The sequence below is a fragment of the Pangasianodon hypophthalmus genome, chromosome 3 (genome assembly GCF_027358585.1).
Source record: "Pangasianodon hypophthalmus isolate fPanHyp1 chromosome 3, fPanHyp1.pri, whole genome shotgun sequence".
NCBI lineage: Eukaryota > Metazoa > Chordata > Actinopteri > Siluriformes > Pangasiidae > Pangasianodon > Pangasianodon hypophthalmus.
The window spans coordinates 10,070,376-10,083,305 of record NC_069712.1 but is presented as its reverse complement, the minus strand read 5'-3'; the positions used below and the strand labels follow the sequence as shown (position 1 = coordinate 10,083,305).

The following is a 12,930-nucleotide window of genomic DNA, read 5'->3' as shown; positions in this document are numbered from 1 at the left end:
TGAATCGGAGCTGTGTTTTTGTTGTGTCTCGCGTCCATCTATCGCTGTTTTCCATACTTGCGAAATAAGCTGACACTACAGTATGTTTACACGGCGTTTTAAATCATGGCGGGTGAGGGCGTTTTCGTACGCGTTTGGCCAATGAACGTCTACTTACGTCACGGTACGTACCAGTTGTGCTGGTTAGACCCTGCTCCGGAGTCTACGATGTTCGCCGCGTTGTGTGTCCTGAGATGCTTTTCTGCTCGCCACAGTTGTAAAGAGTGGCTATAATGTCTTCATGTCAGCTCGTACCATTGAGGCCATTCTCCTCTGAGTGCTCTCATCACCATCTGCAGAACTGCTGCTCACTGGATGGCTTTTGTCATGGTCAAAGCCACTGAGAACACATTTCCCCCATTTTGATGTTTGATGTGTACATTATCTGTATGTAACAATAGTATGTTTAGTGTGTAGTAGGTATTTCAGACCATGAAACTGTGGAGTCTTAATTCTCTGTATAAGCCCAAAAAGTTATCCAACACAATTAAAGAACACTATATTAAACTTTTTTTTAATCCACATCTATCCCACAGGGTTGACTGATGGTGTAGTTGCATGTAAAATGCCAAAATACAGACAAATTTGTTTACCAGTATAAACTTGCATTTTTATTTGACAGATAAACATATCAAGGCTGGATATGTACATTTTTTCAAGGTCCACTAACAACTAATTTTTCACCTGCTTCACTCCATTTCTAATATTTTGTAATGCATTACTGCAGCAGCCATTGTAGGTGGGAAATGCCATTCCTATAGTACTGTTTAACTTATAAACATGAGTATTGTTCATATCATAACCCTAATGGCTTATATGCTGGTAAATCAACATCCAAAGGAATGTATTTTCTCACCGTCCTAGAGAAAACCGGCACATTGCACATTAGCGACAGAATGAAAATTTGATGAACACTTTGTTATACCGGAACCTTGAATAGGTCATGCAACAAACATGACTCATTTCATCAGAAGCTTATGGTCACTTGTACATTGAAACAAATGGATGAAATGGCTGCATGTGATATTCAAAAAAGGGAAACAGTTAATACTCTAAAATGAAAAGCAGTGCAGCCTGTATATAGGTCTGCTATGGGATTGAGTGATATCAACAAGTTAAGAAATAAAAATAAGAATATTTAAGTGTGCCATTCTATGTGGCTAACTCTGAACATAACCATCTAGACCCCATGGGCTGTACATTTCACAAGCTGCACACGTAATTCCATCCTAAAGGAAAACTCATCATTCTGAACAGTTTTAAATCCAAAGCCTCGTGCAAAAAAATTTTTGAATATTTTAATGCTATATATATATCTTTCATTTTTCCAAAAAGTAATTACAATATGGAGAATTTATCTATTGCAGTAAAGGTCTAAAGATTAGATGCTAAATAAGTTAAATAGTTTTTTTTTTTTTTTTTTTTTTTTTACATAGTAATGTGATTGCAAAAATTGGTATGGCACTGTGGCCTGGGTACACGCAGAACACATTTCATTTCTTGACTGTTGAACAATGAGTCCACAGCCAACATTCACCTCTAATAAACAAAAATTGATTTCAATCAGCCAGCATGCAGTGGTATCCTCTCTAAAGTGAAGTCAAGTAAAATATATATACTTTTATATCCTGGATGGCATTGATCTATCTGGAGCTTCAAAAACTAGCAAGTGCTTTAAAAATCTTCTTCTATTGAAGGGTGCAAGCCCCAAACTGTACTACAGGATTTTACATAGTAACTTCTGTTCCAGTGCTTTCTATAGTGTGGAAGAAGTCCTTAAATGCTAACAAACTGGTTGCTGTGGACGGCGGAGTGGACACAGCGAAGGCAGGCACAGACACAGCCGATCACCGCAAGCTGCGAGGAGTGGAGGTGGAGATGTTTGGTGGGATTTGCTCTCCTCTCCTGTGATTGGCCACTGCGGAAACGTGTCCATGGCTGGCTGCTTGCTCACATTTCAGGCTGTTCAGCAGAAAGGCTCGGTCGTGACTCTGGGGACTCATAACGCTGGTGGAAGTTGCGTTTTCTGAGCTTTTCAGGGGCTTTTCGCCACAAAACAATCTCCTGATTTAGAAAATAAACAGGTAAACTTCATTTTCTAAAGTAGAGAGCTGCATTTATATCCACATGAAAACATTTCGCTCTTCAACCAGGGAACACAAGTCAGTTAGTTGAAGATTATAGCACAAGACCAATTGTCTTGGCTTAATACTACTAGATAATGAAAATGAATTGGATGACTGAACAGTCAATAATAGTCAATCAATTGGCCTAAATACTGAGATGTTTTACCTGCTGTTTGAAGTATCTCCTGTCCTCTTCATCCACCAGCACCAGATTTAGGAAGTACCTCACAGAGAACTTCTTGTTTACATCTCTCATTGTAGCTGTGAGGTCATAGCCGGCCAGGAAGAGGCGTATGGGTATGGACTCACCTAGCAAATAGACAACAGTTCATAGGTGAGACAAAATTCCCATCACACTACAATGCAAACAACACAATGTTCTATAAGTGAAGGTATTTGCTATCTGTGTCTTTGTCAGTATATTTTCCCCCCATCACTCTGACCATTACTTAATCATAACATTAAGTTAAAAAAGAAGCACCACAGAGCTCAGAAAATAACTATATAATAACTGTTAATGTCCACATGCACAAAGTGCTACCTTTCTATTAATGCAACTACAATTCACAATAAAACAAATGAACATTATCTGCAAAACACTTTTGTGTTTTAGAATCAATTTAAATAAATCTTTTCACAAAACAGTAATGTCTTTGCTACATTCAAGTCAAGCTTACCTTTCACTGGTGCTCCATCCATAATCTCATACTTAGCCACAGTTTCTGTCTCTGTAGTTGTGCTCGGCCCTGTCAGAGGAATGTCATATGACTTAGTATGGAATTTCACAACGCTGAACTATACAGCGAGAAAAAGACAGTGAGAATATTCCAATACTGTCATCCCAAAAGACTGTAAAGTATCTTTTTTTTTTTTAATCCACATCAGATCTCACCAATTCCTGTCATTTCTTTCTTGATTAGCTGAAGCTCCATGTGTTGGATTTTGATTCGAACTAGTAGAAAGTAGATTTTACCCACAATTACATCTTTTAGGTGGTATCTGTTGGAAAGTAAGAAGACTAATGTTACTTCAGAATTTATCAATAACACTGAAAAAGTTTTTTCACCTACATTAAGCTCATTAAAGCAGTCAGTGAACAGCTCTTCAAAACTTTGCAACACATCCATAACGTCAGTAAAGGTCTTTGATGTATAAGGTAACTTACTTGGACTTGTTGTACTCAAACTCTATGTGAAGGCAGTCTTCAATGCCCACTTCCATCTTGATGGAATTGTTGACATCTGGGTAGGTGGCAAGCTGATGGACAATTAGGTCATACTCCTTGACCAAATCAGAAAGCCTTCTCACTATGGTTACTTTGAGGAAATACCTGTTTTTAAAAAAAAAAAAAAAAAAAAAAAAAAAAAATCACATTTAAATGTGTCAGCATGTACAGTATAATCTCTCCTTTTCTGATGAGCCATTATCAGCCACCATTATTCAGATCCCTCCCACTGTACATGTGAAGGGAGAATGTTCTTACATCAGTAAAAAGGAAAAGGGTAAAAGACCTGAATAGACACAAACTTCCTCTGCCTCTCTGAACAGCTAAGTCACTGGATGTGTTCAAAAGAAGACTAAAGACCTACCTCTTCACTTAAGTGGGCCTTAACTCTACACATCAAAAATTACACTAGACCTGTACTGTTCTTTGCTGTATTAACTCTCATATTAACTGCTCTTAGATACTGGTCTATTTGCACTAGCATGAGAGTCTGCTGAATACAAAGCACTAGTCGCTCCGAATAACAACATCTCTCAAATGCTGTAAATGTATAGGTTGACAACTAATATTAGATGTTTAATTTACCAAAACATGTTTGAATCATAGCTTAAAAATAAGACAAACCTCAGTCGCACATTAGCTCCAACATAGGACTCGTATGGCTTCTCCACTTGCATGAACTCAAAGTCATAGCTGCGATTCTGGGTCAGCTCTCCTGGAAGAGCAAGCTCCTTCACCAGGTTCACAAACTCGTGTGTGTTGCTTTTATCACTGAACAGTTCTACGTGACAACACAGGAATTAAAAAAAGGTATGACTGCATCGCAGTGCTGAAGGTAAATGCTGTTTGAAACATCACTACATCTCTTTTGGGAAATGAGCACTATTAAGAAGCAAACATTTATAGTGCAATTAGACAGCAATTTCTGAGCAGGCTACTGTGTGCTTGTTTTACACAGAAAGGGGAGCACTTGCTCCTTTGCTCTCCCCTCCTCTCTCTCTCTCTGCCCATGTGACAACCACATGCTTTCTTAAGCCTTCTGCAGTACAATTTACAGCACAGACACGTTCAGCAGTAGAGCAATAACTGATCATGTTTAACGTTATCCCACTATATACTGCATGAAACTGTGTGTTGATGTGACTCACCAATCTGTCCGACAAACTCTATCCGAATTCCCTGATGTTCAAGCCGCTTGCCACTTTGTTTTACGCTGAGGTTTACCTTGTGGGGAAACAGAAATTATTGTGGTTTTTTTTGTTGTTGTTGATTGTTTTTTCATTAACTTATTACTTCATCATCAATTTTTATGATGACATGCTCATTTTATATAACTTCATCATCTGTGAAACATTTAAAGGGAAAACAAATTGTTTACTAAATATACTAACTACTAGTTTAATGAATACCATTCAATCTAAAAAAAACTAGAATATACAGCAAAACTCTCCGTTTAGATTTTAGTTTTCAGAACATTTATCTAACTTTCCTTAAGCAGAGGTGCCAATCCTAACAGGCTTTTTACCAGAATTTTACCACAAATAACCTAGTGGATGTTGGTGGACAGAACAGCTCCATGCTAACAGCATAAATAATACAGAAACATAGAAAGATTTTAATGGTTAAATTCTGACACGTCACAAGTTCACCCACTCAGATCCAGCCAGACTTTTCTTATGGCAGGGTAGACCAAGTGATCATGTGATTCAGTCAAGTTGCTCGTGTCAGCACTATTAGTCCTGACTGATTTGTGCCAAGCTATTTTCCTTGCTGACAATTCAAAATCTGGTGACCACAGGCAGTACAGATGCCATGTGATTTTGGAAAGAATGTACGGGTAGTATTTGGTCTGACTTTAGTTGAGAAAGCAGAAAATATTTTTAAGGTGTCTCCACTATTAGTGTAGCACGGGGTTAAAAATGCTTTTAAATGCTTTGCTTAAACGTTAGATGTTGGCACACTTGACTTAAGGGAGTTAACCTTATCTACCACATATTATAGGGTATGTGAAATAACCATGGACAAAAATTTCAATGTTTCTCTGTACTGAGAGGGCAACTCACTTATAATGGAAGTCTAAGAGCAGTTGTTGAAGCATTTCATACACATTTAAATGGCACTTTCATGAATTCATCGGCCAGAGATATTTGTAAAGTAAGCTCTAAATATGAATAGTTTGTCCTTTCAGAGATGGGCCTAATTTTTCAAAGGAAGTATTTGTGGTTCCTGTGTAACCATCAGAGACACGTTGGTAAGAGTATCCAAATTCTTGTCTGTGTAGTTGCACATAACTACACATGCAGTAGATAGAGATTAGGTCGGAGTATTCTTTTAATATGCAGAAATATAAGGCTAATGATACATAATAATTAGCCTTTCAGAAGTACACACAACACCAACCAGAGAAAAACACCAACTTTTTTCCACTTAGTAAGGAAATGAGAGGTAATGACTCACCTTTCCAGAAACTGACTCTCCATCATAAAATAAATAATGTTTTTCCACTTTCCCATCTTCTGTCTTCAGCTCTGCTGTTTTTCTGCTCTCGGCATCATTGAGTACGACATCAATCTCACACACAGGACCAAACAGACCACCGAGGAAACTCTAGGGCGGGGGAAGCAAAAACAAAACAAAACAAAACAAAAAACAATCACATTCTGTCTTTAGTCTAAGCACGGCTAATAACACACACATTCAGAAAGACCTTTAATTCACTGTTTACCCAAATAGGCATCTCGAAGACAGGAATTTAACTAACTATTATTCTGTCTTAAGGTAATGGTCTGAAAAAGCAAGTGCTTGTTACTTGGACATTAAAAATGCCAAGAGACCAGTCTGTTTTCTCTCTTCAGTAAGATTCTGTTATACTATATGAAGTATATATATTATATATGTTATAATATATGAACTATGAACTCTTTAAAACACATCACTCAAACTGAATAATCCTAATCAGAATGTACTGAAAATGACTGACTGGCCATGGCTAATACTGGTCTGAAATGATGGATATCAGGCTGGAATTGACATATTTTCTAATCTAATTTTCATAGTATCCTCTTCTTGATAATGCACTTGAGCAGTGGGTAGATCTTATCTTGGAGCCACCTGATATTGTTGAGCATCTGACTGCACAACAGAATATTTAGTGAGTCACTCGGTCACACAGACGGTATCACGATCAGATCAATTATCAAGTATCGTCTGATACTCAGAATTTTTAAATCATTATTTCATCAAAAATGGAAGAATAGAGTTGTTACAGATGAACAATTTTGCAGTTTATTCAAATGCATTTACGTCTATTACCATCTTCTTGTTTATTTTTTTTTTTAACCTGATCAAGTTCCTCACTCCAGTGGCTCTCATGAACTCGCTCTAAATCATACTACACCGACCTCGATTTCTCCATGCAGGGGACACGAGTGCACTGCAAACCCTCTAGATGTGTAATCCGCTACTACTGTAAATACGTTTCATTGCTACCCCTGTTTCCACTCCTAACAGGTTCGTAACATTATCATACACGATGGCTATCAAACACACAGTAGAACATGGCATTGCTGACCGGAACTAAATGAAACAACTATCTATTTTTGTACGATTTCTTTCTTTTTTTTAACTTAAAACTCCACCTTAACTTGTAGCCATGCACTCTTTCAGATATTACAATAATGAGATAAATACTGATAATGTAAGAGATTTTATGGTTGAGTCTTTCTCAAAAATATATTTCTATGAAAAAATATCTTTTTGAAAAAGATTATCTTTTTCATTTCATGTTCTCCAGAAGCTTCTGTTTATTTAATGGTCGTAAATTACAGAGAAGCTGTGAAACAGTGATATTTTTACACTATGTTATCATTATTTCATGCCATAACACTCCTCTGGACAATGTTACCAACTTAGAGACTTTTGCTATATTTGGTGACTTTTAGACTCCTTTAGTGACTTTATTTAAAAAAAAAAAAAAAAAGAGCTTTTTGAGCAGACTTCAGTGACTGTCCTGTACTCGATATGGCTCTCCAGTTTACATCACAGCTGCTGGTTATACAAGTGAAGACAGCAGGTTTGGTCAACTCACCACCAGCGTGTCAAGCTTGACTGAGTAGTACTTGTGTGATCACTGATCACCATTGTTCCCAATGACCAATCACTGATCACCATTGTTCCTAATGACCAATCACTCATTACCATTGTTCCCAATGACCAATCACTCAGTGATCACACCAATCACTCAATGACCAATGACTGATCACCATTGTTCCCAATGGCCAATCACTCATCACCATTGTTCCTAATGACCAATCACTCATCACTGTTGTTTGTCCCACCCACACACTTTATTCTTTGTTTTCAACTCACTTCTTGGATATATTCACAGTAATATGATATCATGTCTATTTCTCGACTCCTCACTACCACAGCTTCATTTTGTGTGCATCCTTGATAAAAGTTAAGGTATTTTGTAAATGTGTAAAAGGTTAGTCTGTGGTGCCGAGAACAAAGGTGATTTCTTTCTATAAGAAATAAATTTTATACAACAGTTTAAAATTGTACAGTCCACTGGACAGGTAGCGTTCCAAAAGTGCTGATATTTAGTGTAACAGCACTGGTACATTTCACTGTTTATATCACTCTGTTTGTCTGTGATTGCTACATAAAATTCCATTTCTAAGAACAGATTGTTACACTGAAAATGTTACCATGTTTAGTACGGGCTGTCAGTCAGTCTGTGTGTGGACATGGCAACACACAACGCTCTACCCATCTGTGGCTTCTTTGGGCAATATTTCCATTGACAGAGCAAAAATAAACAAATGGCCATGTTTGGCGTGACTATGGCCGAATCACATTTGTGATGATATTCACTATAACAGCACTCTTGCTCATTATGATATTGATTGATTAGTTCCAGTCCACTAATTTGATTGGACGAGCAGCATTCCAAGTGTGCTTATATTTGGTATAACCATACTGGGATGTTTCACTGTTTGAATCCCTCCACTTGTCTGTTTTCTCCACATAAAATTCCACTTCTAGCAGCAGTCCCACTGAAACAGTTACTACAGTAGAGTTAGCGACATCAGTGGACATGGCAAACAATACATTTTTCATGAATGTAACTTCTAACTTAAAATGTGACAGCTTGTCAGATGAAGATGAAAAGGAAGAAGTGAAGTCAATTTCACCAGAAGCACCTTTAACAGGAATGTACAAATCATCGTGAGCTAGCTAGCCAGCTAGCCGATGGGTTATCAATGAGTGTGCCTTCTTCGGGATCTTTTTTCATTCACGGAGCAAAAATAGACAAATTATTTGTATCTGAAATGTCAGTTACTCAACACTAATTTCTTATTTATAAAAGTGCTGCAGAAAAGCGACATCGTCCAAGCAAGAGTGCTGTTATACTGAATATCAGCACGGCTGTGATTCGGGCCATAGGCACGAGGCCGCATGTAATCACAGCCACACCGGTATTCAGTATAACAGCACCATTAACCATAAATTATATTATTTTCTACTCTGATAAAAAAAAATTCTATTCTACTTTATTCTCTTCTATTCAAAGTGTCTTCAAAAAAAATTTCCTGCTTCATATTCCCTAATCTGTAATTCGATATGCAAATGATCATGATGACCAATGAATATGCAAATGAGCTCATGACGTCATCCGGGGGACTTCTATCGACCTTTTGAGCGTGCTTCAGTTGCTTTTCTCTGGAAAGAACTGGCAACCCTAAGTCTAACTGACCCAGAAAGGCCTCCTTATGACATGATTGTTTAGCATTTTGAGAGGTCAGAGTCTGCTGTTTCCTGCTTTTAGTAAGTTCCCGTTATAATGTGTGTGTGAACCTGATTTACACACACCATCTCCAGTCAGCATTCAGTGTAAGTTCCTTAGGTTCAGCCCTGACACTGTCTCAGACACCGTCTGACAGCTAGCTAGCTAACCACAGACCTCAGCGAACACGGGGTTTCTGCCAACTTTCCCCTGCACATATTTTTCCACGTTCATGCCACAAAACAAAATATATATAGCTCACTCTATCTCGGAGTCCAGCTAGCTAGCTAGTCTGCTAACTTTGCTGCATTGCTTTGACTGCTTGTAGCAGCTAGCAACTTATGCTAAGCGAGTTTAATGTTGTTAGCGTACATGCTAGAGCTGAATTATATTTGGACATTTGGCTAATGAATACTTGTATTTAAAACAATTTTTTGTTCGTTTTTTAAAAAGACACCATTAGAGATACACTTCCCATAATGACCAGTTTGCGTACATTGAGTATCTTGCTAACGTTACCGCTGAGATCCACACCCATTCAAATCAACGGTGCGGCTGAGTCCCAAATGACCGACTAGTGAACACACAGTGCACTCCACCGGGCGCGGAAATCATGATGCTAAACCCTTTGTAGTGCACTGATATAGGTAGTAGGCGGGTATTTGGAGTTCATCCAGTCCGCACTTCCTTGGATGGCCTTGTTTTGACCAGCTAAGTGCCTGTCGTTACTTTCTCGTCGGTAAACAGAATGCAGAGATTCTTTTTCCTTCTCACTGTCTCACTACACCTTTAAATAAGACACCTGTAATTTTATATATGTATAAATACAGCCACTGGATTGCACTGTTCCCTAGCACTCATTAAAAAAATTTTAAAAACCCTTACCATTTCAGCAGGTCAGCTTTATCTTCTGCCAGTCCCAAAGAGAGCTTGGTAGCTGGACCAACACTAGCGCTCCCGTGTGTGAGCCTGGGAACATTGGGAATGCAAAACTGGAGATATTTCAAAACAAAAGTCTGTCTTTGCCTTGTGGATTTCAGCTGCGCTATCTGTATTAGGTTATAATATTATCTATGGTTTTTTTTTGTTGTTGTTTTTAGTCTCTGAACTCTGGTTAGTTTTGCATCTAACCACAAACACATTTTAGACTAATTCGTTACATTTTAAAACTCCAGCTTTTTTATTTTTGTGCAGATTTTGATTTCAGTCTTCAAGCTACCTGGAAAAAGTGAAACTAACTCTAGTGCCTGAACAAATAGCTTTCAATTAAAAATAGGGCAGAGACTGTATTTACACAGGGAACAGTAATTGGTAGAACTCTACATGGATAAAGCAATATTTTCTAAACAATATGATGAACACACTAAGAATTACAGTAATAGTAACATTTCTATCTCTATCTAGCTTGGGATATGTTAAAAACAACAAACTATTTAGCTGCCTTTTTCACTTGAACACCAATGGTGGAACACTTACAGAAAACTGTTGCGGAACACCGTTCTTTATCTTCAACACTAAAAAAGTGTTGTGGAACACCGTTCTTTATCTTCAACACTGAAACACTGTTGTAAAACACTCTTAATATTCAACACTAGAACACACTGTTGTAGAACTGTTTTTTTTTTTTTTATTCCAAATTTGCCCTTAAGATTTATGTGAAATCCTTGGTTTCAGTTTTCAAGGAACACAATGCCATAAAATCACAGTCTTACATTCAGTGAACATTCAGTCAGGAAGTTCCCCAACCAGAAGCCCTGGGTAAACAGTCAGGTACGCCACATGCTGCGTGCTCGATCTTTTGCATTTACAACAGGCAACGAGACAGAATACAAAGCTGCAAAGTACGGACTGAGAAGAGCCATTACAGCGGCTAAAAGACAGTACAAAGAGAAGCTGGACAGTTTCTACTCTACTGCCGACGCCGGAAGGATGTGGCAAGGCCTGCAGCACATCACAGACTACAAGACCACCACGAACACTACTATCAGCCTGCCAGATGACCTCAACACTTTCTACGCCTGCTTCGAGACCTCCAGCGTCGACACAGAGAGGAGGCACACACACTCGGACCACCCAATCCCCCTCCCCCCCCCCTCCTACTGTCTCATCAGCTGTGGTACACAAAGCACTGAGGAAGATCAACCCCCGCAAGGCAGCAGGGCCAGACAACATTCCTGGGCGGGCCCTCAGAGTGCTACAGAACTGGCTGATGTACTCACTTCCATCTTTAACCTCTCCCTCAGTCAAAACACCATCCCAACCCATCCCATCCTGCATCAAAACCACAACCATCATCCCCCTTCCCAAGAAGAGCCCCCCAGCCTGTCTGAATGACTACAGGCCAGTAGCACTCACTCCAATCATTATGAAGTGTTTTGAGAGAGTGGTGCTGACCCACATTCAGAGCAGCATGCCAGACACTTTGGACCCCCTGCAGTATGCATACCCGACCAACAGGTCCACATCAGACGCCATTGCTGCTGTCCTCCATATTTCCCTCTCTCATCTACATCAGGATGCTCTTTATCGACTACAGTTCCGCCTTCAACATGGTCATCCCCATAAATTCACCCACAGACTGTTTGCACTTGGACTACACCCCACACTCTGCGACTGGCTCCTAGATTTCCTGACTGGCAGACCACAGTCTGTCGGGATTGGAAATAGGACCTCAGACACCATCGTAACAAACATTGGCACCCCACAGGGATGTGTTCTCAGTCCCATCCTCTACACATTGTTCACACATGACTGTGTCGCCTCCCACAAGGACAACATCATCGTGAAGTTCGCCGACGACACCGCAGTGATAGGACGGATCACTGGCGGAGATGAAGCGGCCTACAGGAGGGAGGTGGCCAGTCTTGTGACATGGTGTGAGGACAACAACCTCACCCTCAACACGGACAAGACAAAGGAGATGATAGTGGACATGAAGAAAGAGAGGAGAACTCACCACTGTTTATCCAAGAGCTTGAAGTGGAGAGGGTGAGCAGCTTTAAATATTTGGGGGTCCACATCAGCGAGGACCTCACCTGGACACTTAACACCACCCGGCTGGTTAAGAAGGCACAACAGCGGCTGTACTTCCTAAGGAGGCTGAGGAGGTTTGGCATATCACCTAAGATCCTCAACAACTTCTACAGCTGTGTTGTTGAGAGCGTCTTGACCAGCTGCATCACTGTGTGGTATGGCAGCACTACAATGAGGGATTGCAAACGTTTGCAGAGAGTGTTGAGGACTGCTGAGAAGATCATCAGGGCTCCACTGTCTTCTCTGCAGACTATTTACCACCGCAGAGTCCACAGGAGAGCTGCCTCCATCCTTAAGGACCTGACCCACCCACAATACGGACTGTTCACACTCCTGCCCTCAGGACGGAGGTACAGGAGTGTGAAATGCAGGACTTCCAGACTAAGAAACTCCTTCTTCCCCTCAGCCATTAGACTTTTAAATGGGTAGCCAGTGGACACAGACTAGTCTCACATATCTCATAGATTAGGTGGACAGCTGCTATTGTTATTGTGTAGTTGCACTCAATTTGCTACAGGCTACTGTACTATTGTTTTTGTATTTGTTACTGTTATTGTTTTGTACATAAGTCAATATTGTACAGAGATATACTTCATATTACTGCTACATGTGAACACATTACTGTTACTACATGTACTGTAATATTGTTTTGCACAAGTCAATATTGCACGTTACTGTACTATTGTTTTGCACAAGTCAACATTGCACACTCACACATA

The 12,930-nt window shown here is 39.6% G+C and overlaps 1 protein-coding gene across 1 annotated transcript; it reads right to left on the bottom strand.

The window, feature by feature from the left end:
* Window positions 1-623: 623 nt before the first annotated feature.
* On the bottom strand, window positions 624-10,203 carry vps26a (VPS26, retromer complex component A). Its single transcript, XM_034302989.2, has 9 exons — window positions 10,064-10,203; window positions 5,848-5,997; window positions 4,539-4,614; window positions 4,015-4,171; window positions 3,331-3,495; window positions 3,058-3,164; window positions 2,843-2,911; window positions 2,332-2,474; window positions 624-2,103 (listed from the first exon to the last, which is right to left on the bottom strand). The coding sequence occupies exons 1-9, from the start codon at window positions 10,064-10,066 to the stop codon at window positions 1,990-1,992; spliced, it is 984 nt and encodes a 327-aa protein (XP_034158880.1). The 5' UTR covers window positions 10,067-10,203; the 3' UTR covers window positions 624-1,989.
* Window positions 10,204-12,930: the final 2,727 nt, after the last annotated feature.

Coding starts and splice junctions, on each gene's coding strand:
- vps26a (XM_034302989.2), bottom strand. Junction 4,172..4,538: donor AGAGTTTGTCGGACAGATTG/GTGAGTCACATC, acceptor GTTGTCACGTAG/AACTGTTCAGTGATAAAAGC. Junction 3,165..3,330: donor TTTGAGTACAACAAGTCCAA/GTAAGTTACCTT, acceptor ACTTTCCAACAG/ATACCACCTAAAAGATGTAA.